At 61.9% G+C, this 24,549-nt stretch overlaps 3 protein-coding genes across 5 annotated transcripts in view; all 3 read left to right on the forward strand.

Moving 5' to 3' along the window:
* Positions 1-6,023: 6,023 nt before the first annotated feature.
* On the forward strand, positions 6,024-8,098 carry LOC147573234 (mastin-like). Of its 2 annotated transcripts, none has more exons than XM_086691687.1 (5): positions 6,024-6,126; positions 6,278-6,458; positions 6,618-6,896; positions 7,495-7,654; positions 7,759-8,098. In XM_086691687.1, exons 1-5 carry the CDS (start codon positions 6,066-6,068, stop codon positions 7,927-7,929), a joined length of 852 nt encoding a protein of 283 aa, XP_086547813.1. In that variant the 5' UTR covers positions 6,024-6,065; the 3' UTR covers positions 7,930-8,098. The 2 variants fall into 2 exon arrangements, with proteins under 2 accessions (XP_086547813.1, XP_086547812.1); XM_086691686.1 differs by having other exon boundaries at positions 6,618-6,892.
* A 1,903-nt stretch (positions 8,099-10,001) lies between these two features.
* LOC112853285 (mastin-like) lies at positions 10,002-12,641 on the forward strand. Its single transcript, XM_025916846.2, has 5 exons — positions 10,002-10,116; positions 10,297-10,477; positions 10,717-10,982; positions 11,985-12,148; positions 12,245-12,641. The coding sequence occupies exons 1-5, from the start codon at positions 10,056-10,058 to the stop codon at positions 12,407-12,409; spliced, it is 837 nt and encodes a 278-aa protein (XP_025772631.1). The 5' UTR covers positions 10,002-10,055; the 3' UTR covers positions 12,410-12,641.
* Positions 12,642-20,391: 7,750 nt separating this feature from the next.
* The window catches only part of LOC147573235 (putative serine protease 29), a 280,540-nt gene continuing 276,382 nt past the window's right edge, over positions 20,392-24,549 (forward strand). The window contains exons 1-6 of one of the 2 annotated variants that reach the window (XM_086691685.1): positions 20,392-20,408; positions 20,506-20,566; positions 20,725-20,905; positions 21,035-21,300; positions 22,301-22,464; positions 22,568-22,744. In XM_086691685.1, the coding sequence (XP_086547811.1) occupies positions 20,506-20,566; positions 20,725-20,905; positions 21,035-21,300; positions 22,301-22,464; positions 22,568-22,732 (837 nt within the window). In that variant the 5' untranslated portion in view covers positions 20,392-20,408 and the 3' untranslated portion in view covers positions 22,733-22,744. Of the gene's footprint in view, positions 20,409-20,505; positions 20,567-20,724; positions 20,906-21,034; positions 21,301-22,300; positions 22,465-22,567; positions 22,944-24,549 lie in introns of those variants that run through there. The other variant, XM_086691684.1, reaches the window with a different exon arrangement.

The following is a 24,549-nucleotide window of genomic DNA, read 5'->3' on the forward strand; positions in this document are numbered from 1 at the left end:
GCATGAGTCCGCGTGGGCTGCAGCCGGGACACCTGGGTTTGGGACTTGGCCAGGACCGTGGCCAGTGTCACAGGCGGTACAAGGGCTGGACGGAAGCGGCCCGATCTTGCAGATGCTGGAATCAGGGGCAAAGCCTCTAAGGCGGCTGTTGAAACTGTGCTCCGCCGTGTAAAGAAAAACCCACAGTTAATGAAAAAGTAAGAAATCTCAGTAGAGAAATAAAAACTAAATAAGTAAAAGATAAACTTATTAGAAGATAAACCTCTCTTCCCCAGACGAGCTCATTCCAACGGACTCCTGTCCTTTTCCCCAATCTTTCCTTTGTCAGTGGTTTCTGCTGTGAGGGTTGTCTGTGATTTTTGGATGTGTTTTCCACCTGTTTCCAGTTATCATGTTTGTTTATTTTTAAGGTTTTATTTTTAAGTCATCTCTACACCCAACGTGGGGATGGAACTCACGACCCCGAGATCAAGGGTCCTGTGCTCCACTGCCTGAGCCAGCCGGGTGACCCTCATGGTCTAAATTATAAATTCATATGATTTAATTTATTCATGCCTGTGTATAACCGCTGAGTCACCAAATTCCTGAAAACTGACAACTGGGGTTTGTGAGCTGGGATGAGCCGCCGGGTCTGGCTGCCCCCACGCCCCCCCAACTTCCCGGGGGGGTCTGAGGCCAGAGAGGGGGGACCCGGCCTGGCCAGCGGCAGGGTGCTCACGGCCTCCTCGGCCCCCGGCTCTACCTCCGTGGCTGTTGTGTCCTTTTCTCAGTGAAATCAGCAGGCGTGTCCCTGGGCCTTAAACGGGTCACCCAGAGCGCTGCGCTGAGCAAAGATTTCAGGTGTGAGTCATGACTGCCGGGCAGACAACATGTCCTGCTGGCCACTTACAGGCATTCGACCGGAGGGGGGTGACCCTGGGGACGAGAAGCAGCGAGCCCGGCCAGCCTGCGGCGGGTGTGGGGGTAGGGGGAGGGGCTAGGGGTGTCCGCACCCCATCCGGGCTGTTCCCGCCTGGTCTCTGACCCCAGACCCCCCACCTTCGGGCTGGGGGAGGCTACTGCAAACCCCACGGCAAGGAGAACGAACGTCACTTCCTGTCCTGAGCGGGGCACCGGCTTCTCTCGTGGGCTCTCGGGCTGCCCTGAGCCCATATGGCTCCTTGGTGGCTGTGATGCCAGGGGCCTGGGGCCAGGCTCAGGTTGGGTGAGGCTCAGGGCTGCCCCGGGTCTGATTAGCCTGTTTGAATGCCGTGTCCGGGGGAGGGCGGTCTCTGCAAGGGACCCGGCACCGGGTCTGGGGATCTCCCATCTTAAGGCTTCAGGGGGGATCTCGGTGACAGGAGGCTGTGAATACCCACCTACCTTCCCTCTGATGGGTCACACGTGTCACACGACTGTCGTACACGTCACATAGAAGTGGACTGTGACAACCCAATCTCAGGGTTCTCAGGGGCCGTCACGCGTACGTAGAGCCCTGTGAAGGAGCCCCAGGCAGGGTGGAGCACAGGGGGTGCCCAGGGAGCCTGCCCTCCGCCCCCCTGCTCCGACACACCCAGTTCCCAACCAGTACCGTGAGCCTTTCTCTCCGTCCCCTCCCCCCACCAGGACGGGTTCCCTCCACCCTTCATCGGGCACAGCAGGGCCGCCTCGGGGCCTTGGGTGGGAGAAGACAGATGTCCTCATCCCTACCTGCAAGCCTGCCGTCCCCAAGGGTGTCCTTTTGTCCTGAGGACAACTGATGACCCCCAACAGAAGCCTAGTGTGCACACGTCCCCGGGTCCCTGGTCGGTCCCTGCTTTGTTTCTTCACTGTGTTTCTCACCACCTCCAACGACCCTATTCTGCGGCCCAGACCAGGGCAGACCCTCTGCCCGTTTTATGCATTGTGTTCTCACGGCCCTGTGACTGGCACGGCGCCGGGCTCAGTAAATGTTTGTTGAGTGACTGAAAGACCAGTCGTTAGCACTGGTCCCAGGAAGGGAAAGGGGAGACACGCACTTTCCTCTGCCAGCTTTACCCCGGGAGGCGGTCAAGCTGCAGATGGGGAACCGGCACGCAGAGGCATCGAGGGCCGCGGTGCTGACTCAGAACCCAACTAGCCCCAGTGATGCTTAGCCCAGTGTGGACACCGGCCAGAGTCAGTCTGACGGAGCCACTTGGGAGGATGCACGGGCCCACCACAGTCCTGATCTGTAGTAAGGGCGTCCCTCCCCGCCGTCCCTCCCCGGTAGGGCCCGGTACCGTTGGCCCTGTATTGTCCTGGGGTACTTTTGGAAAATGTCATCAGAGCCCGTGAAAAGGCCCATTTGGGATTTACGCGGGAATCACGTTGAATCTACAGGTGTTAACGCCTCCATGACACGTCGCCCTTCTCTCCAAGGCCGCGGCTCGTGTCTCTACCGGTTCGGGGCTCTCCAGAAGTACATCCGAAGAGCTCACACGTATTCCAAAGGGAGCGCCCAGCGAATGAGTAAACGCCGTGTGGTCTGTGCAGGGGACTGTGATTCAGCCTCGAGAAGGGGGGATAGTGACTCTCGCTCCAACACAGATAAACCCCGAGGACCATATCGACATGCACCAGGCACACACCGCAGGACACAGGTCCCTGGAGCCATCAGATCACAGGCACGGGAAGCAGATGGCAGGAGCCAGCGCGTCAGTTTTGTGAGATGAGGAAGTTCCGGACGTGGATGGTGGGGACGGGTGTATGCTGTGAATATATTTAGTGCCACGGAACAGCGTGCTCAAAACGTTTAAGGTGAATTTTACGTTATGTGTGTTTTACCATGACAACAACTTAGAGAAAAATCCTAATAATCTACTATGATGTACCTTTCTAGAATTACTTTTTAAGATTTTATTTAATTACTTACCTACTTATCTACTTACAGTGACAGAGCTCACACGAGTGGGGGAGGGGCAGAGAGGGCGAGAGCGAATCCCAAGCGGACTCCACACTCGGCCCAGAGCCCGACACGGGGCTCGATCCCAAGACCCTGGGATCGTGACCTGAGCCGAAATGGAGAGTCAGAGGCTCAACCGACTGAGGCACCCAGGCACCCCTCTTCGAGTGTGTTTTGATGAATGTGTTTTTCAATGCTGACAAACTCCCAACTTGCCAAAAACGCTTTTCAACGAATCACGCTACAGGTGGTCTAGCATTTATCTGCCTGTAATACCTTTTCCCACCCTTCTCCCCTTGACTTTTGCTTCTGTCTTGCAAACAGTGTATCACCTGGATGTGTGTGTTTTAATAGCCAATCCACCTTCAGAACTGGACTTTTGGCCACTAAGTTCTGTCCCTCTGTGTTTATTACGATCACTGATGTGCTCAGACTGATTTCTACCACGTGAACGTATTATATTTTATATTGGGCCACTAGCCCCGGGTTTGTTCCTTCTTCTCCCTCCCTTCCCTGTCTTCTAGAACAGACGTATGTGGGAAGATGAGATCGTGTCCGCGCCGCCCGCGCCTCGTATCTCTGGCTCTCACTTTCCTGATTCCGTTGTGTTGATATCTGAACTGTTGATGCTGGGTTACTGTGGATACGGCTTCTCTCGGTCTTCGACACTATCTTTTTGAAAAGGATGGCGGTAACCTTTATCACGATATTTGATTTCTTTCGCTGAATATATCTCTTGCAACATTTTCCTTTACGAGTCTTATCTCAACCGTCGCAGAGAGTATCAAAGGTTTGAGATGCTGCGTTACCGAGGATATCCTTAGGTTGCCCTTGAAGGGCAGTTTGCTCGGTTCTAAATGATTTTTTTCCCTTGCCTTTAACGACACGCAGAATGGCGAGTGCGTGCGTGTGTCTCCGGCCTGGCCCCCGCCTCGTGGTCGGAGTGGGCAGGAGCACACAGAGGTGCCCACCCATCACCCACGGCTTCCTCCAGGGCTGCCTGAGTCACATTTTCACACGGAAATCATCAGATGTGTCCCCTGGGGCTCAAAGTGGAACTATCCAGGCGGGAGGGTCTCCTCAGAAGACACCTTCATCCGCAGGGAAGACCCTGCTTGCGTTTCTAGGCTCCGTGTCTGGCCGCACCTGTGGCTGGTCCCCCTGGGCACCTGCAGGCTGTAGGCCCAAGGCCTTTTCCGGGGTCTCCTGCCTCTTCTGGGCGGCCCTGCTGAAGGGAGCTGAGCGCCAGGGCCCGACAGATGACGAGAGTGGGCACGTCGCCCCCGTGCCCTCCCTGACCTGCCCCGGGGCTCCCCGGTGCCCCACACCATGCTCCGGCCCTGCCTGTCTACAGTCAGCCTGAGCAGAAAAGGACCAGGCCGCCGTCTCCTGCCCTGAGGTTGGGACTGGGGTTCCTCACCCCTTCTTCGGGGCTGCGTGGGCCTCCCAGCACCTCCCCGTCTCCGTAGCTCAGCTGTGATGCAGCCTGGGCTGGGCCCGGGGCCCGGGGTCACTGCTTCATCGACTCGGGGGCCTCGGGGAGCGGCTGAGGTCAGCGGAGCGCGGGCCTCCCGGAGGGTCTCCAACACAAGGTTCCCGGTGGCCTGGGGACCCGGGCCCCGACGCCCCCTCACTTCCCCTTGCCTGGGTGAGCAGGGAGGCCCAGACACTCCACGGAAGAGAGACCGAGTTGTCAGGAAGTACAAGCCCGGCTGGGGCACCGTCTGTGAATCGTAGATAGAGCGAAGGGATCCCCACAGGAGCACGACCGAACTGGTCCTGAGATGTCCCAGCCCAGCGGCACAGCTCGGAGCAAAGCCCCCCACGCCCACTCGTGGGGCAGCCTCATGTGTTTTTTTCTCCCTCTTTGGGAGGACCGGGATCCAGGTGGGGCAGGGCCGGCTCCTCTGAGGCCCTCTCCTGGGCCCCTCGCCGTGTCCCTCTGTGCCTGTCTGTATCCCCATTGCCTCTTACAAGGACTCAGCCAGAGTGGATTAGGGCCTGCCCATGTGGCCCCGATTTACCTAAATCGCCTGTGTAAAGACCCCGTCTCCAGGTATAGTCACATCCCGCGGTGCTGGGGACCGGCCCTTCGACATGTGAATTGCGGGGGACACAGCTCAGGCCGTAACAGGGGCCCTCTCCGGCGGAACCCACGGAGCCCTCCCCTCTGTGGGGAACCGGAGGAACATCTCTGTCCCTCCCGAGTCTCCTGTCAGACGCACACACCTGTCCCCACACACCGTTAGCAGAACCGTCTCTAAACCTCAGGCTCTCCTAGAAGGTGGCCGGCAGCTGGTCTGCGAGCGGCAGGCTCACAGGGGCTGTGTCCGGGGCCCGGGAAGGACCCTGGGGAATCTCACGGCCCTCTTCCTCTGATTCTTTCACGGCCTCAAAACCGGGCACAGCACAGGCCCTCAGCACCCTCCAGCGTGCCCCGTGTTCCCCAGGCCTGTCCTGCCCCCCGAGGCTACGGCCAGGGATACACTGACCACACCGTCCTTTGGCTCTGGGGATGATGACGTATTCCCCCGAGAAGGCTGAGTCCCCAGGGTTCCCCCGGGGGCCCTCCGACAGCCCGGCCCCCACTCCCTTGTGGCTGAAACTGTCCTTTGGCCTGGATGTGGAGCCTCCCGGAGCCTCTGTGTGAGAGCCAGTGACGGTGAGTCCCCTGGGGCCACGGCCCGGGTGTCATCAGCCCCGGGTGACGGGCTCCTTAGTTTCCAGGAGTGACCGGGGCCCAGGGGAGCAGGACCGCGGGCTAAGGGGTGACACCGAGGCTGAGGGCAGATGGCTTCAAGTTCATCTCTGTCTCAGCCTCAAATCACCTTCCTGAGACAGCAGCCGGGGCGGGCCGTCTCTTCACGGAAGGTCTCACTCTTCTCCAGACACCACATTCGCGACTGTGTCCTTCACAATGGGACCTGCCCCCACGGTGTGGCCCAGGGGGTTTCCTCCCCCGCCTGCTCTGCCTGGCTGGCAGAAGGTGGCAAGGCTGTGCCCTGTTTCGCCACAGAGTGTCCCCCCCCCCCCGGGGGAGGGCTGACCCACTCTGGTCACTTCCTGTGTTGTTAGGATAAATGGGGGCCAGGGAGGGACGCCCAGGGAAGGGGCCGCCGTGGAGAAAGCTGCATCTGAGCTCTTCCCCTCGGGTCCCCTGAAGATGCTGTGGCTACTGTTTCTGACTCTCCCCTTCCCGGGGGGCTCTGTGCCCGTGACCCCTGGTGAGTCCGGATCCCCTCCAATGTGCTCAGGGCTCCCAGAAGTAGTCCAGGGGTTGTGGGGACTGTCCCTTTGGGAAAAGCTTCCCTTGTCCCTTCCTGAACTCTGAGGTCATTGTCTGGGCCCCTGATAGCCCCTCAACTTGTTCTGCAGCCCCCAGCCCAGGACGAGAGTCGGTGGGCATCGTGGGGGGCTGCGATGTCTCAGGCTGGAGGTATCCGTGGCAGGTCAGCCTGAGGTTCTACGACATGAGGCTTGGCCTGTGGCAGCACGAATGCGGGGGCTCCCTCATCCACCCCCAGTGGGTGCTGACTGCTGCCCACTGCGTTGAGCCGTGAGTCGTGCGTCACCATCCCCGTGGCTGGGTGCAAGCTGGGTGGGGGTGTGCCATGTGCAGGGTCCTGCTGCTTTGGGCGGGCTTCCTGGGGTCTCCCTCCCAGCTCTGCGTGCCCCCTGCCCCCCCCTGAGAAGCCCTGGGCCCCTTCTCCCCCAGGGAGGACTTGGAGGCTTGTGCCTTCAGGGTCCAAGTCGGGCAGCTGAGACTCTATGACCACGACCAGCTGCACAAGGTGGCCGAGATCATCCGCCACCCCAAGTTCAACGCGAGCCTGTCCGCCTGGGGGGGCGCGGACATCGCCCTGCTGAGACTGGAGGCGCCCGTGATGCTCTCTGAGCATGTCAACCTGGTCTCCCTCCCGCCTGCCTCCCTACGGGTCCCCTCAAGGAAGATGTGCTGGGTGACCGGCTGGGGTGACATTGCGGACAACTGTAGGTATTGGGGAGACTAGCTGGGGAAGGATGGGGGGATGGGGTGGCTGGGCCTTTAAAGAGAGTGGCTCACTGCACGGGCCTTTTGGGATCCCCAGGGTCAGGCAGATGCCGGGGTTCTGGGCAGGAAGTTTCTGGAACAGACGTCAGGAACTGGACGCTCGCCCCGGGGCAGTGGTTCCGCGTTTGACTCCGGCCCCTGCCGTATCCGAGCTGGACTCTGGCCACCACAGTCGGAGGGCGCACGGGGGCGGTCACGTCACGGGGGACGAACTCAGGCTCGCTGAGTTTGGGCGAGCCACAAGGTGCGGGGCTCCTCTGTCGCTGAGGCGGAGTTTCCCCGCAGGAGCCGTGAGTCCCGCCGACACTGGAGGGCTCTCCTGGGGCCTGTCCTCGGGCTCGGGGGCCGAGACTCCGGCGAGGGAGTCCTGCGTCCTGGAGCTGCGTGGGCATCTGGACAGATGCCCGGGCACAGAGGACGTGGGCTGTACCTGCGGGGGCTGGTGCTGGGCCCCGGGGTCAGGCCTGGCAGTGGGGGGCGGCCCAGCACACAGCGGCCGGGAAGAAGGCGAGCCCGGTTCTGACGCGGCGCCTCCCCGCAGCGCCTCTGCCCCCCCCCCCCACCACCTGCAGGAGGTGGAGATCCCCGTGGTGGGAAACAAGGAGTGTAACCGCCACTATCAGAACTCTTCGGACAGCAGCGATCAGGTCATCAAGGCCGACATGCTATGTGCGGGGAGTGAGGGCCGGGACTCCTGCCAGGTGAGGCTCCCGGCTGCCCTGGCCTCTTCCTCTGTCCCCTTCCCGCCGGTCCCTGGGCCGTGGGGACGCGGGGAGCCCGGGCTGAGGGCCTTCTCTCCCCGCAGCTGGACTCCGGGGGCCCCCTGGTGTGCCGCTGGAACTGCACCTGGTTCCAGGTGGGGATCGTGAGCTGGGGCCACCAGTGCGGTCATCGCGACTTCCCCGGGGTGTACACGCGAGTGACGAGCTACGTGCCCTGGATCTGCCGGCACGTCCCTCTGTCCCCCGCACCCTAGAAGGGACAGACCCCCGAAGTCCCTTGTCTCAGCACCACGTTTCCCTGCGGGGTTGGGGGGAGCAGGGGAGCGGCTCCTCGAGGGGAGTCCAGCGTGGGAAAAAGCCCAGGAAACACAGGGGACCGCTTGCGATTGGAGTCTCATTAAACGCTCTGGGAGAACCGCCCAAGGCCGCGTCTGTGCTTGACTGTGGTGCGTCTGCTGCTGGGGGGGGAGGGGGAGGGGCGCTGGCCAGGCCTGCCTGTTGGGGTCCCTGGCGCTGGCATCTGTGGGCCAGGCAGAGAGGAGAGGGGTGGCTCCCGGGGGCCCCGAAAGAATGTCAGGGGACGATGTGCTGCTTTCGGTGCCGGGGGGCTTCGGTCCTAGATCTCTCTTCCTCCCTCCTCCCTCCCTCCGCTGGCACGAGGCTCGGGATCCAGCGGGAGGCCCTGGGGGGTCCTCCTTTGCCCCTCTGCTCCTTCAGAACGCCCTGCACTCCTGGACGGTGTCGGACCCGTTCTACAGACCATTTCCTGCCCTTCTGGCACCAGATTCTTTCCTGGATTTTCAATGTCCCATCTGACAAATCAAAACGTCTCTTTCTCTCATTCTGATAATGTGTCCCGAAAGCCTCGGTCCCCTAAGGTCCTCCCTGCGGGGATGACATCAGGCCCCCAGGTTGCCCTGCGAGGACAGCTTCACCAGGAAAACGGGGGTCTCCTTTGGAGCCTCTGGATTTTCTGGCCGTGATGGTGACGGGACAGCTGTTTCCCGCCCCACACACCTGTCCGTCAGGGTCCTGAATGCTCCGACCTACAGCAAGGAAGTCCCACATCAGGGGCCCCCCAGGCTGCGCCCCGTCCTGTCCTGCACTGCTCTGCTCCAGAAACCTCAGCTCTGTCCCTCCCCGCCAAACCCAGCTGCCTTAAAAAACAAACAAACACAAAACACCAAATAAACATGGAACCGAAAAATTTTTAAAGAGCTCAGAGCTTTCATTTTCTGACTAATTTGTAGCTGACGAACCAGGACACGAGTGCCTGGAGAAGCCACCCAGACATCGGTGTCCATAAACGAGTTGGGGTCTCCCAGGCACCCCTCCCTGCACTGGGGACGTGGGGGTCTTAAAAGGGACAGCCACCGGGCGTGTAGTAGGACCATTCTGGGATCATCCATCAGATGGGGGCCCAGCGTCCAGCCCCCCCTGAGTTCGGGGCTCCCTTCTTAGGGGTCGGTGGGTGCTTCCCCATCCCCTCATCGTGGTTCGGCCACATGACCGGGTGGAATCATGGCAGGGACCCAGCTGTGCCGGCAGCAGGGAGGCTGAGGGCGGACGAGGGCGCGGGTGAGAGGTCGGCTGCGGTGACGGGGTCGGGGGGCAGCCCCTCGTGCCCAAGCGTCCCACCCTGCCCCCTCAGCCCAGGTTTCAGGGCCCAGCAGGGACCCACCGGGCTCCAGATGACTGGACCCTCCCCCAGCCACGGCACCCTCGTCCCGCAAACCTCCGCCAGACCCCGGTGCTGAGACTGGGGAGCCTTGTCCTGTGCTGGCCCAGCGTGTGTCCAGTCCTGGGAAGAGGGAGGAGGCCTCCACGCAGGTCGTGCTGGGTCCCCACGGAGGTCGCTGCACCCATGGCCCTCGCCGGCTGGGGCCAGGTTACGGGACCTCCTGTGGGGCTGCCTGGGGAGCTCGTGGTCCCGTGAGGGGTCGGAGGGCAGGTGTGGACCCAGGGCCTGGGCCTGCAGAACGAGGCTCCACCCTTACCCTTCGGATCTGCGCCCCCAGGACGGGCCTTTCCTGACCCTGGGCACCTACTATCACCCCAGGAGGCCCGATTCACCCCCGGATGGGCCTGTGTCCACTCTGGCTGCTGGGTTCCCAGCGCCTGGCCCTGAGCCAGCAACAGTGGGTTCTCTGAAGGTGCTGGTGCCCTGACCACTAGTGGGGGGGGCCTTGCCCCCAGGTTCCCCGCTCTTGGCCCACCCACTTCCTGGGCTTGCAGGATAAAGGGGCTCTGAGGCCCCAGGGGCAGAAGGGAGAGGACCCAGAAGGGTGAGGACATAGCCCAGACCCCTGCCCTCTCCATCCCAGACGTGGGGGACCTGGCCCTGGTGTCCTGACTCCAGCCGCCCCCTCTCCCCCCACAGATGCTGTGGCTGCTGTTCGTGACCCTCCCCTGCCTGGGGGGCTCTGTGCCCGTGACCCCTGGTGAGTGCCTACCCCATGCAGGGCTCCCGTTGTCCTGAAACCCATCGGTGACCTCGGGCCTGCACTGACCTGGAGTGGGACAGGGTGGTGACCCTTGGGACATGCTAAGTGTGGGAGGCTGTGCTTAGCCCCAGGCGGCGGCCTCTGGGTCCCTGACGGCTCCCCACTGCGCTTCCCCAGGGCCTGGCCTGGGGCCCGAGCTGGTGGGCACCGACGGGGACCATGACATCCCTGCCGGGAAGTGGCCATGGCAGGTCAGCCTGAGGGTCTTCAACGAAGAGTGTGACCGGTGGCAGCACGAATGTGGCGGCTCCCTCGTCCACCCCCAGTGGGTGCTGACCGCGGCCCACTGCGTTGGACTGTGGGTGACTCTGGCCGCCCCCTTGGCAGGGGAGGGGGCGGGAGGGGAGCAGGCAGAGGGCCGGGGTGGTGTGAGGGGACAGTGTCCTGGGCCAGGAGACTCTGGGTCTGGGTGGCCCTGGGGGCGTCAGGGGGAGCCTTCAGGCTCTGAGCCCCTGGAGACAGTCCTGCTGGGGGGGGGGGTGACCAGGTGCCCGCCCCCATCCGGCTTCTTGGAGAAGCTCCTGGTCTCTCTCCCAGGGAGCCACAGAAATACAGGGTCCAAATGGGGCAGCTGAGACTCTATGACCACGACCAGCTGCACAATGTGGCCGAGATCATCCGCCACCCCAAGTTCAACGCGAGCCTGTCTGCCTGTGGGGGCGCGGACATCGCCCTGCTGAGACTGGAGGCGCCCGTGACGCTTTCCCAGCACGTGAACCCCGTCAGCCTTGCTCCTGACTCACTGGTGCTCAGCCCCGGAACAAAGTGCTGGGTGACCGGCTGGGGCACCTTTGGGGCCCACGGTACGACCGGGGGGGGGGCCCAGAGGAGGGACAAGGCAGAGGACACGGGGGTGCGGTGGGGACCGCACGGCCCACGGCCTCGGTCGGTGGGGGAACATGCCCGTCACAGATGGGCCGGCCGGACTACTAGCCACCCACCCCTGGCCCGGCCTCAGGAGTCATCTGAGAACGTCCTTGTTTAAACTTGGACAACAGCCTACGAGCAAGGGGTCACTGCTCCTGCAGCTGGGAACCCAGGGACTCGGGACTCGTCCTGCTGGGAGGGGTTCACTGCTGTGCTTCCCGGGGAGTCCACCTTCCCTTGCTTCCCTCCCTGCCCGTTTACCCAGGCTGATTGCACACCGGAGGTTAAGACGGGGAAACTGAGGCCGGGGTGAAGGAGGCCCCGGGCTCAGGATCACATGATGGTCCTGGGAGGGGCTCCCTCCCCACCCTGGCTCGTGTCACTGGCCAGCTGCGGGGGTTGGGGGGGACCCGCAGGCTGAGAGTGAGGGTGTGGCTTCCTCTGGCACCACCCCGCTCGGCGACCACCAAACACGGCAGGGAACCGCGTGGCTCCTGGACCCCAAAGATCCCTCAAAACCCAACCCAGCTCTTTCTGGGGTCTGGCTGTGAGTGAACTTTCTGGGCCCCCAGCCCCGGGCGTGGCCCTGCTCTGTTGACGCGCCAGAATGTCGAGGCTTGGCCTCTTGGTTGTGAGTAAAGTAGCAAAGTCTTCAAAACCCCCACCGTGTGACCGCCAGTCGGGACAGGGACCTCAGTGTGGCTCGTTGGTTTCCGCATGGCCTTTCTCTCGTGTACCCAAGCCTGGCCTCTGATTTCATGGAGCGGCTTTTGGATACACGGCAACAAATTGGCCATGATTCCAGTCCTTTTTTCCATCCAAGTGATGGTGTGACGCGTGACTCCGAGAGGAGGGACCCAGGGGAGCGTGACCTGGCGCCCCGGGGGGAGGGGCGTGAGCCCCTGGAGCCGCCCTCTCTCACCCAGCCCCTCTCGCAGCCCTGCCATCCCCAGCCCACCGCCTGCAGGAGGCGGAGGTCCCCATCGTGGAGAACCAGGTCTGCGAGAAGATCTACCGCCAGGGGTCACCTGCTGGAGGCCACGGCCGTGTCATCAAGAAGGACATGCTGTGTGCAGGGAGGAGGGGAAGGGGTTCCCGGCAGGTGAGACTCGGGCCCGCCCCTGCCCTCCATTTCAGGGCTTCTGGGTGTTGCAGTAGGGCGCCCTGCGGCCGACTGACCTGTGAGTCCCCCTTACAGGGTGATGCGGGGGGCCCCCTGGTCTGTTCCTGGCTGGACATGTGGATCCAAGTGGGAGTGCTGAGCTGGGGCATGGCCTCCGGGCACATCGACTATCCTGCGGTCTACACCCGCGTGATGACCTACTCATCCTGGATCTACCAGCACGTCCCCCTGGGGCCTTGATGGGCCTGTGTGGCCGAGGAGCCAGCCACCCCTGCCACCTCCCCCATTCGGCACCACCGTCTCCCAGGTGCCCTGTCCCCTCGGTGCCCTGTCCTTCTCTGACTTTGGGGCCCGAGGCAGAGGAGGGGCTGGGAAGCTGGTGTCTCCTTGACAGCGGGCACGTTGGGTAAGAAGCGTCAGGGACCTCCCTCCTCCCCGCTGTCTGCTGTCCTATTAAACTGTGTGCAAAGCAGCCTCCAGGATTTCTGCATGTACTTGACCGTGGTGGGGAGGGGGTACTTCCTGGTGGAGGTTCCAAGGCTCTGAAAGCTTCAGGAACAACCTGGACCAATTGTATCTGCTGGCAGGGCGAGTGGCTGAGCCGGGGAGGCCCCGTGGTTACTGCCCTGCCCTGGGTGGGGTCTGTTTCCAGGAGGCCGCATTCTAGACCCCTCCTGCGGCTCGGCCTCCCTCCCCAGCCTCGTTCCCCCCAGTCCTCGGGGATGAGACCAATGTCGCCTCCCGGCACTCCTTCCCCTGCATTACCTCATGTTCCCTAACTGCGCCATCGAACCCAGCCTCCCCTGGGGGCCAGACACCAAGAAAAGTGAGAGGTGGTCCTACGCCGGCATCTGTCCTTCCCTACAACAGTGGGGATTCACTCCAGCTCCTGCAGGACGGCCTGCACCCTGTCTGCCAGTGTGGGGCCACGTACGCATCACCAAGAGTGAATTACGTGAAAACTCACATCCTCAGTCTCGCTATGTCATAGTGGGCACAGAGACACAGTCCATTGTTGTGGGAAGTTCCACTGATCAGTGCTGTTCGAATTTCAGAAAGTTGACTGTGGCCAGCAGGATCCAGAGGTGGAGGCGGGACGACAGCTCACCTCTCTGGCTGGGTTCCTGCCCAGCTCCTGAGAGTGCAGCCCCTTCCCTGTCCCAGTCTCTCTGCTCTGTCCTCCTTCCAACATCTGACTCCTCTGCTCCCCCCACCCCCACAGGGTCCTCAGTCCCTTCCACCCTGGTGGGTGCTGCTCCTTCCTCCCTTACACTAAGAAGAAGAGAAATGGAAACTTCTCTGAGCGAGGGTGTGGTTAGGAACAGAAGGGTCCGGGGCCAAGTCTCAGTTTTGTTTCGTTAAACTGTTAGCAAAGCAAGACAGAACGTGACCAACGATTTCTTGGGTGTGGGTATGGCTGGGGTGGCCCAGGGGCCCTGGGACTTCCTGATGGCTCCATCTGCTCTGGGGCTTGGGTTGGAGAGGTTGTTGCTCCGTGCCAAAAGTGGTGGGGTGGTGGGGGTAGTGGGGGTAGAAGGATGGATGGACTGGCAAGAGGGAGGGAGGATGTTCTCAGCGATACTCCACTCTTGGGCCGCTGTTCTCAGCCCACCCTCTGCTAGAAGGCCAGCCTCATCTCAAAATTCCAACCATCTATCATCCATCCACCTACCCACTCATCCATCCATCCACTCATGTATCCACTCATCCATCCATCCACTCATCTATCCACTCATCCATCCATCCAACCATCCATCCATCTGCTCATCCATTCATTCATCCATACACTCACCCACCCATCCATCCATCCACCCACTCATCCATCCATCCATCCACTCATTCATCCATCCATCCACCACTCATCCATCCATCCACTCATCCACTCATCTATCCACTTATCCATCCATCCACCCATCCACTCATCCATTCATTCATCCATACACTCACCCACCCATCCATCCATCCACCCACTCATCCATCCATCCATCCATCCACCACTCATCCATCCTTCCATCCTCTCATCCATCCACTCATCTATCTACTCATCCATTCATCCAACCATCCTTCCATCCACTCATCTATCCACTCATCCATCCATCCATCCACCCACTCATCTATCCTTCCATCCTCTCATCCCTCCACTCATCTATCCACTCATCCATTCATCCAACCATCCTTCCATCCACTCATCCATCCACCCACTCATCCATCCGCCCACTCATCCATGCATCCATCCATCCACTCATCCATCCATCCATCCATCCATCCATCCATCCATCCACTCATCCATCCATCCACTCATCTATCCACTCATCCATCCATCCAACCATCCATCCATCTGCTCATCCATTCATTCATCCATACACTCACCCACCCATCCATCCATCCACCCACTCATCCATCCATCCATCCATCCATCCACCACTCATCCATCCTTCCATCCTCTCATCCATCCACTCATCCATCCATCCGCCCACTCATCCATGCATCCATCCATCCACTCATCCATCCATCCATCCATCCATCCACTCATCCATCCATCCATCCATCCATCCATCCACTCATCCATCCATCCATCCATCCACTCACCCACTCATCCATCCATCCACCCATCCATCCATCCATCCATCCACTCATCCATCCATCCACCCATCCATCCATCCATCCACTCATCCATCCATCCATCCATGCATCCATCCATCCATCCGCCCATCCACCCACCCACTCACTTATCCATCCTGGCACGCTGTATGGCAGATCCTGGACTGGATATGGAAGATCCAGATATGAATAGAACATGACATCTGCCTTCCTCAGTCTTTGAGTCTGGCAGGAGACCACCTTTTAAGCAAATAATGAGTACAGGGTGCTGCATATAAGTGACACCCCAGAGGAAGACATGGTGGCCATGCTAAGGAGAACCTGAGCAAGCCTTCTGCAGGTGTTGGGGGAAGTGCTCCAAGGAGGAGATGCTTGACTGGCTCTCCAAGGACAGGAAGGGTGTCCCTTGGTGGACACGGTAAGGAAGGCTCCCTTCAGGCAACCGCAGGAGGAGGGCAGGGACCGGTCCGGGTCACCGGCAGGCGCGCACCTGGGGCCTCAGCTTGAGGCAGCATCCGTGAGGCACGTGGGTTGAGGGAAAGTAGGTGCTGAGAAAGAAATGCCAGGAATTTCGGTGGAGCCTATTGTGGATGTCTTTTCACCCGAACGCCATCTCAAAGCGACCCCGAGAGCTTTGTCAGGTGCATGTGACTACTCCTCCCTGGTCCCCACCCTGACTTGTGAGGACGATCCTGGAGGGTGACCCCTCTCGGCTGCCTGCCAGGGGGCGCGGCGGGGTTTGGCACCGCAGTGTGGGATGGGTGCCTGAGCCCACCCGGGATCTGGAGCGGGGCCAAGAGGCTGCCGGGGGCGTGGGGAAGGCCACCAGCGCTGTCCGCTTACTACTGTCCTGTCACCCGGCCCTCTGCCCTGGGCATCGAGGTGCCGGCCTGTGACCCCGGGCCCGTGCAGGGCTCTACTGTGACCGTCACTGCCCGCAGCCCAGCTGCCTTTGGGCCCTTCGGCCGTGTCTCCCCCCTGCCCGCTCCGTAGCCCGCACTGTCCCTCCTCCTGGAGCCCCGGGCGCCTCCACCAGCTTCGCAGCCGTGACTGGCAAGTGCCTGTGGTCGCCAGCGTCAGCCTGGCGGGCACCTGGGGCTTCGTGCAGAACGGGCTGCCCAGCAGCGGGAGGGCCGAGCCGCCTGTCCGGGGGGGCACCCCCCCCAATGCCTTCAGGTGCTCCCCCTGGCTTCAGGACAGGGCTGGGGACAGGAGGCTGGTGTCCCTGCCCCAGGGGCCTCCCAGGACCGCCCTCCGCACGTGCGTGTCCCTGGGGTGCAGGGCCGGGGAGGGCCCTGGGCCTCCGTCGGCGCCCTCGGGAAACGCCGAGCTTGGGTTCTGCTCTCTGAGCTCATTCCGATCGCCTTATGTTAGAAAACAGGACCGGACCGGGTTGTCATCTTAGACGTGTTTGTCCTTATATCAAGGGACAGACACAATTGGAAATTTAAAAGTACACTTCCAAAGAGCTCTCGGGTCAAAGAAATGTCCGAACGGAGAGCACAAGCTGTTCAGGACCAACAAGAGGAAAATGCCACCTGCCGATGTCGCGGGGATAGACGCGGAGCGTGTCTGCGGGACAAGAGCGGGCCAGCCCCGGGTTTGGGGAAAATGGGACAATCCAGAATGCCACGTTCACTGCGGAAGTAAAAGAGCTGACGTAGCCCAAAGAAAACATAAACGATACAATCAAAGACAATGTAACTAAAAGAACACAGTAAAGAGTGATTCAGAATAAGTAAGAGGGGCTTCTGGGGGGGGCTCAGTCCCTTAAGCATCTGACTTCAGCTCCGGTCATGATCTCACAGTTCGTGGGTTCGAGCCCTGCATCAGGCTCTGTGCCAACAGCTCAGAACCTGGAGCCTGCTTTGAATTCTGTGTCTCCCTCTCTCTCTGTTCCTCCCCTGCTCTCTCTCTTTCGTAAAAATAAATAAAAACTAAAAAGAGACACAGAGAGAGAGAGAGAGAGAGAGAGCCTGAACAGAACTGTAATCGTTGAAGCATTTCACGTGGGCAGTTGAAAATCGACCCAGACACGAAGTACAAATTAAAACACCAGCCTTGCGTGGTTTCTCGAGAGAATGACACTAAATCTTGTAGGACCAGATGGTCCCCACTGAACACACCCTTCCAGGGAATAGAAGAAGGAGGAAAGAACAGAAGAAGGAGGAAAGAACAGAGCTGGGTACATAGAATAAAGGAGATTTCCGGGCCAAGTTCAATTAGGAACATCGATTCAAAATCCAAAATAGAACATTATCATCTGATGCCAACGGTGTATTTTAAAAACTGCAGTAAAACTGATGAGCATCTGAACCAGGATGGTTTAACCGAGTAGAGATAGATGAACGGCCTTGTCAACGCTACAGATAAGGAAAACGCATATGATTCTCTTGGTTGAGAAATTCAACCACCCTTCGTGATAAAACTCTTACCAAACTTGGGCCAAGGGGGACTCTGTCCATCCGATAAGGGGGAATCTCGCCAGCGGTAATAACCACTGCTGTGGGTGCGCGGGCTCCTTGGGAGCATCCGGGGGTCATCTGAAACTGGCCCCCACGTGCAGAGGGCAGGGAGAGACTGAAGGAGGAGGCAGGCCACTCCAGCCGGGCGGGTGGCGGGGTCAACAAGCAAACGGGCCTTACCTACAAGACGCGTCCTGGGCTGCGGCACCCGCCCGCCAGAGCTTAAAGGCTGATGTCGCGGGAGGCCCTCAGCGGGCTCAGCCGTGTACCCCGTGCAGGTGTTTAAAGTATCACATCACTACCTCAAGGCTGTGTCCTCGGAGCAGGCCCTGGGAGTGACGAGGCAAGTGGAACCCACATTCCGAAGACAGGGGAGGGGGCGAGGAGCCTCCTGCTGCCCAGATCCAGCTCACGGGTCAGCGGGTGGTCACGTCTCCACGGGCACAGCCGTCAGGAGCCTGTTTCCCTCCCGCCCCTGGCAACCTCAGATCCACCTTCTCTCTGCGAGGATTTGCCTGTTCTGGACGTTTCACACACACAGAGCCACGCGCTCCGGGGCTTTCTGAGCGGCTGAGCTCACTGAGCATCAGGCTTACGATGAACAGCCCCCCTTACAAAGTTCCTCGTGTGGATGCCGTCCGTGTCCCTCGCTTCCGTGGTTCCGAGGGGCTCGCTGGGGGAAAGCGCCTCCCGCCGCCCGCCTCTCCGTCTCTTCCCCTCTGTGCCCTGGCGTTGGGTCCGGGAGGATGAGGGAGACAGGCGGTGGCCACCCTCTCACGGGCACCAGCAGGACGCACGCCCACAACCGTCGACCGTTAACTCGAGGTCCCTCCCGGCAGGAGACGTGTGGGCGCCTCACCTCGCCCGCAGCCCCCTGCCCCCCGCCCAGTTCCAGGGTCCCTTCCGGCTGGAAATTCATTTTCGGCGGGGAGCGCACCCGCTGGCCGCAAACACTTAATGTGAACAAACAGGAAGCGTTGCTGGCGTTGGCCTCAGAGCCTGTGCTACTTTCCCGGGCCGCAGCTCAGAGTGTGCTCACATGGCAGGTGACTCTCTGGAGGTCTGGGGCCAGAAGTGGAACTGCCCCGAGCGTGGCAGGAAGGCTCCCTCCTGGGCATCTGGGGCTCGTGGCCGCCACCCTCCAGCCCTGTCTCCACTGTCACCGGGCACCTCCTCTCCCGCACCCCCTGTCCCAAACCTCCCCCCATCCCTTGTCCTTTACGGCCGCCGGTCACAGGATGTAGGGTCCACCCTGAATCCAAGATGATCTCACCTCAAGATCCTCAGTTCAGTTACGTCTGCAAAGACTCAGTTTCCAGTGAGGTCACGTTCACAGGTACCCAGGGTTAGGATGTGAACACTATTCAACCCACCATCCTGCTGCGTGGCCCCAGGTTTATTTCTCTTTCTCCTCCAGTCGGACGTCCTGTGGGAGCCCTTCCGGCCAGGACGCTGAGCTGGCCAACTTCCCCAGCCCGGTCTGGGTGAAAATGCCCAATGTCCTCAGACCTCGCCCCGACTCCAGATAGGCACAGAGTAAAGACAAAAGACGGATCTAGGCTTCTCCCATCGCGTGAGGACCAATATCACAACCTCTGCACAGGACCAGCTCAGGCCACCCCTTCCCGGGACTCACCTGCACCCGGGGCTCCTCCTGCCGTCCCAGGCGTCCAGGAGTCTCAGGCATCCCGGCTTCCAGGTGCCCAGGTGTCCAGGCTTCCGGGCTTCCAGGTGCCCAGGTGTCCAGGAGTCCCAGGCATCCAGGAGGCCACAGGCCCCGTGTCTGGTGACCGTAGCCCATGGCCGCTCCCGGTGGACCGTGTTCCCGCATCTTGCGCTCGGCACACGCGTGGCCTTTATCCTGATTGGCTGCTGCCGCGCCTTCCCGGAGGGCAGCAGGTCTGGTCCGGAGTCTCAGGGCACATTCTGCGCCCCGGCCTGGCGCACTGCACGCTCCGCACCGCCTCTCCTGTGGCCACCGCCCCAGGGGTCTCTGAGAACCAAGCCTCCAGGCCTGTTTTCCCCGTGTGTCCCCCTGAGGCTTCTCTCGTCGGGGCACAGGGGCTCCTGTAGCCGCGGGTCCAGCCTCCCTGCCTGCCTCCTCCCCCACGGGACCCTGTGCCCGCGGGAAGATCTGCGGGGAGCACCGCCAGAGCTTCCCAGGGAGACCCGCTCCTCAGGGAGAGGCTCACACACACGTATGTTAGCGCACGCTCCTGCACGCATGCGCGCACACAAACACACGCACGCTCGTGCACGCTCGCGCACGCAGGCACGCTCACACGCTCGCGCACGCAGGCGCGCGCGCGCTCACATGCACACGCGCTCACACATGCACGCACACACGCTCACACACACACGTATACACATACAGGCCCACACGCGCGCACACACACACACACACACACACACACACTACAATCCCCATGGAAAGTAAGACTCCTGTTCCAGAGAGATGTCCTAGCCTCCCTCCCTGAGGCGACCTGAACCCCAGGTGTGGCTGGGCAGGAAGGGGGGCACGGGTGGTGGGGTCTGTCTTCGCGAGACGCGGTCCCCAGCCGTCTGCGATCCCACCGCCATCCCCACTCTCCCTGCCTGAAGCCGGAGTTTGGTGGACAGCGAGAAGGGGTTCCTGGCCCCGGGGTAGGAGCTGTGTTCCGGAGGGTGACCCGGCTGGGCCCTGAGCTGCTGTGATGGCCGCCGGGCCGCCGCTTCTGCGCCCGCCGAGGACACCTGAGCGCCAGGCCTCCGGGACTGGCCACCAGCATGGCCGAGCCTGGGCCAGGGCCACGTCCACCTGGACACGGGGCACGAGGGCTGATGGCCCTGCGCCTCGGGGGGCGTCGTGGGGTCCGGGCCTCCGCGCCGGAAGAGCCCCGTAGTCTGACAACTAAAAATGTCACCAGACTCGTGCAACGGCCGGGTTGAGACGTGCGGGCCTGGCAGGCGCCCAGTTGGTCTCTCCCAGGAGCTGTGCGGGCCCAGCGGGGGGGATGCAGGGGGCGAGAGGTGGGGTTGGGGCCCCAACGGCCAACTCCAGTCACCGCAGGGGCTTCCCTGCCACCTGAGGTGGCAGGGTGTGTCTGACCAGACCCCACCCACTTCCTTCCAAAGGGAGATAAAGGGACTCCCAGGGAGGGCTGGGGAGGAGGGCTGTGCGACCATCCATCCAGGTGAGGAGGCCGAGGTCGGACACTCCGGGCTGGCTTTCCAGACCCTGGGGGCTGGCCCTGGTCACCTCACGCGGGCCCTCCCCTCCTTCCCCTGCAGATGCTGTGGCTGCTGTTCCTGTCCCTCCCCTGCCTGGGGGCCTCTGTGCCCGAAATCCCAGGTGAGTCCTAACCCGGCACAGTGCCCTCCCCGCCCCGGCCCCCGGCCCTGCGCCCCGGCCCCGCCAACCCTCTGACCTATGTGAGGACGACCCAGAAGTCACCTGGGGTCTGCGGGACGGCGCAGCCTCGTCCCCGACCCCTGCCCATTGTTCCCCAGCGCCTGCCCCCGCGAGGGAGTTGGTGGGCATCGTGGGGGGTCACAGTGCCCCCCAGGGGAAGTGGCCGTGGCAGGTCAGCCTGAGAGTCTACGTTTACCGCTGGGCCTCCTGGGTGCACATATGCGGGGGCTCCCTCGTCCACCCTCAGTGGGTGCTGACCGCTGCCCACTGCATCGACCGGTGAGTCCCGCTGCGGGCCCAACCCCCCCACACTGGATGGGGGGCGGGGGAAGGGGGCCGACGCAGAGACTGGGGCTCCCTCGGGGTCGTGCCCCTGACCAAGCGGGGCCTGGGGTCCGCCTCCCCCAGGAAAGACGCCGACCCGTCAGCCTACCGGATCCACGCCGGCAACGTGTATCTGTACGGGGGCAGGACGCTGTTGAACGTGAGCCGCGTCATCGTCCACCCCGACTACATAGCTGCCTTTCTGGGGTTTGACCTGGCCCTGCTGAAGCTGGCCACCCCCGTGAGAATGTCTAGCAGGACTCGGCCGGTCACCCTGCCCCTGCAGAGCCTGGATTTCAGCCCGGAGGACGAGTGTTGGCTGACAGGCTGGGGCAGGGGCTTCTACTTCGGTGAGAATGCCTGGGGGGGTCGGGTCCCGGAGGGGAGCCGGCAAGTTCCAGATCTTTCCTGACGTCTGGGTCTAGGTTGGGCCGCGGGTGGGGGGGAAGGTTCAGGAGTCAGGAATACACGGGGAAGAAGGAAACTCCCTTTCCAGTCACCTGTCTCCCAGGTGCGGGTGGGCAGGTGGCCACGTGGGCCCTGTGACTTTGGGTTTGTGTGAAGGAACCGGGCCTGACGGGTCAAAGAATCTGCCGGATGCGACAGTCAGCCCAGGGCGCCCGGACCCAAACCTGCTCCTCTCAGACTCCCGTGGTTTTCAGACGGCGGAATGACGTTGGAGGTGTGGGTCCACGAAAACGAAGGACCCGGGTGCCTGGCGTATCGGTGTCCTGGGGCCACCGTATAAAGGACTGCACACAGGGGGACTTCAAATGACAGAAATGTATTCTCTCACAGTCTGGGGGCCATAGTCCCAATGGAACTGTTGGCAGGGATGGTTCCTTCCAGACGCCTTAGCAAGGGAGCCCTCCTTGCCTCCCCCTGCTTCCGGCTCATCCTCAGCTGTGCCCACCCCCCTCTGGTCTCTTGACCCGCCTTCTCTGAGGCTCAAATCCCCCTGCCTGTCCTCGCGTGGGGACACCAGCCACTGGACTTAGCCCCCCCCCCCCCCCCCCCCCCCCGCATCCAGTGCGACCTCATTTCTGCTTGATTACATCGGCAAAGACTATTTCCACGTAAAGTCAAATTCTGAAGGTCGGGGTGAGCGTGAGTTTTTGAGGGACACTCTTCCACCCACTGTGTGTTTATGGAATCTGAGCCCATTCGTGACAGCGGGAGGAGTCGGCAGAAGTGGCCCGGGCCCACAGTCTGGGGCTCCTCTCTGCGCCCAGCCCTGGTGGTGTGGGCAGCGCCGACTGGTCTGTGGCAATGGCGGGGGGGGGGGAGGGGGGGGCGGCGGGGACAGCCGCCTCCGCGCCTCCATTTCCTGACTCCTCCTTTCCACCCCAGAGCCGCTGAGCCCCCCATACCGCCTGCAGCAGGTGCAAATCCCACTGGAAGAGGAGGGGGCCTGTGAGCAAGGTTACCGGAGGTTCCTGCACACCAGAGCCAATGGCAAGGTCATCCCGGAGGACATGCTGTGTGCCGGCACTCAGGGCCGCGGTCCCTGCATGGTGAGGCGCTCAGGCCGCAGGCCGCGGGTCTCCTCCCGGCCTCGGCCCCCCAGCCCCCCCACCCCCACCCCGACGTGCCGCGTGACCGCCCCTCTCCCTGCAGGGGGACTCCGGGGGCCCCCTGGTCTGCAAGAAGAAAGGCACGTGGGTCCAGGTGGGCGTGGTCAGCTGGGGCATCGGCTGCTCCATGTTCGAGCTGCCCGCCGTCTTCACAAACGTCCAGAGCCACGTGGACTGGATCCGACAGCAGCTGCGGAGGTGCCGGTGAGCCCAGGCTGTGGTCGGCACAGGACGGCGCTTCTTCCGCCGCGTCACCTCCCCAGAGCGAGCCTTCCGCGCCACTCCCCTCCCCTCCCTGCGGCTTCAGCCCTCCCTCCCCTGCCCCTCCCTCGGCCCCATCCTTCCCGGCCAGTGGGGACGGGCAGGGTGGAGGCCCCGACGGGGCTGGTGTGCTTGTCTCATTAAACTGTCTTGGTAAACAGGCTGGTGGCCGAGTGGTCTTTGAGGTGGGTGTGGCTGCAGAGCTGGGGGGCCCAGCCGTCCTGTCTGGGATCCCAGAGTGCTGGCGGGGGAGTGTGGGAAGGCTCGGGCTCGGGCAGGCGGAGGATGGGGGTCCAAGACTCTCCCCCAACCCCAGGCGGCCATCCCCTGTGCCATCCTGCCCGCAGCGCACTCCGTCCTAAAGGAGGGTGTTTGCGAGTCTGCAGAGGGCGGAATCATCCTTGGGATCTCATTCATTCATCCCAGCAATGTCGGGGGGGGGGGGGGGGCACCGCCCGGGGTTACAGGGGAACCGACCTTGCCTTCCTCCACCTCGGGGTCCGGAGGGGCGTAGATGTGCAGCAAGGACTTGAAATGCAGTGAGGAGGGCCACATGGCCACATAAAGATGCCCAGCGGTGATAGACTTGGGGACACGCAGTGCGCGCGCGGGGGGAGGGTTGGGGCCACAGTCACGGGAGACTCCGGACAAGAGCTGGCACTCGCCAACTCGTCATTGTGGTCACAGCAAATAATTGGAAGCCACCTAAATGTCTGTCCACGGAGAATTGTTTCCGTAAGTTACCCTAGACCCACACAGCCAAGGGTGGCGGGTCGTGAAAAATGATGTCTTTGTCTCCGGATGGGCGGGGCTGAAGGGGACGCCTGCCCAGCGGGCATCCTGGCGGCCCCTCTGGCCGACAGGCGCCCGTGTGTGTGGGAGTGACCCGGGGCGGCCACAGTGGCCACTGCCAGCAGGAGGTCAGCCAGGCTGTCTACTTTCCGATGATTTTTTGTAGCCTGCGTCTTTTACATTATTTTCGTAATTAAAAACAAAGGTACTCTCACGTTGGAGGAAAATGAAGCTTCCTTGTTTTTAGAAGCCACGTCAAAGTGGGTTTTAAGCTCCTATAGCTGGTGGCATGTTGAGGGCTCCATCAAAATGGCCCTGGGCAACCGTCTTCCCATCCTGGAAGGGCAGGGTCCTCGTCACCAGGGACGCCGGGCTTCGCTGCGTGAGGCCAGATTTGATCCCCCGAAGCGACACTCTCGGTGAGGGCTCCCGGAACAGGCGCGAGGGCCTCGAGGTCTCGCCAAAGCCGGGTCACTCGTGTTCGCTCCACCGGTTTGTGCCCAAGCACCGGCCCGCCAGCGGGGCCGCGGGAGAAACGTGGCGCTGAAGGGCCTTCCCGCTCCAGGCTCCCTCTGAGACGCCGGTGCCCATGCCAGGACCCTCTGCCCGGTCTTTTGCCCAAAGAAGGGCTTTTGCAACCAGCCTGGGCAGCCACATCCTTTACCCCACGATATCCCCGAACCAGGCATCTTGTCCACGGTCCTGGACTCGACCTTGTGGCCTCGGTGTTGACGGTTACGCGGCCCCCCATCCTTCCTCTGCTTCCATCGCTGAGCCTTCTCTTGGTGGTCCGGTCCCGACCCTATCAAAGCGACCAGGTGTCCTGCCCCCACGGCCCGGTCGCCTAGCCGCCGGAGCCAGGATGGCCAAGGGACGGTGGGCTGAGGCCCGTCTCCTGGAGATGAGGGGCCCGGTCCTCACAACCGACGCAGAAAGCCACACGGTTGGCGCTCGTTCGCGGCCCCGGGGGTC

The sequence above is a fragment of the Puma concolor genome, chromosome E3 (genome assembly GCF_028749965.1).
Source record: "Puma concolor isolate L17-30 chromosome E3, mPumCon1.1.hap2, whole genome shotgun sequence".
NCBI lineage: Eukaryota > Metazoa > Chordata > Mammalia > Carnivora > Felidae > Puma > Puma concolor.

Excerpts from the sequence above, each read along its gene's own strand:
- LOC147573234 (XM_086691687.1), top strand. The coding sequence starts at position 6,066 with ATGCTGTGGCTACTGTTTCTGACTCTCCCCTTCCCGGGGGGCTCTGTG. Across the intron at positions 6,127-6,277 it reads CTCTGTGCCCGTGACCCCTG|CCCCCAGCCCAGGACGAGAG; the intron begins GTGAGTCCGGAT and ends CTTGTTCTGCAG. Across the intron at positions 6,459-6,617 it reads GCTGCCCACTGCGTTGAGCC|GGAGGACTTGGAGGCTTGTG; the intron begins GTGAGTCGTGCG and ends CTTCTCCCCCAG.
- LOC112853285 (XM_025916846.2), top strand. The coding sequence starts at position 10,056 with ATGCTGTGGCTGCTGTTCGTGACCCTCCCCTGCCTGGGGGGCTCTGTG. Across the intron at positions 10,478-10,716 it reads GCGGCCCACTGCGTTGGACT|GGAGCCACAGAAATACAGGG; the intron begins GTGGGTGACTCT and ends TCTCTCTCCCAG. Across the intron at positions 12,149-12,244 it reads GGGGAAGGGGTTCCCGGCAG|GGTGATGCGGGGGGCCCCCT; the intron begins GTGAGACTCGGG and ends TCCCCCTTACAG.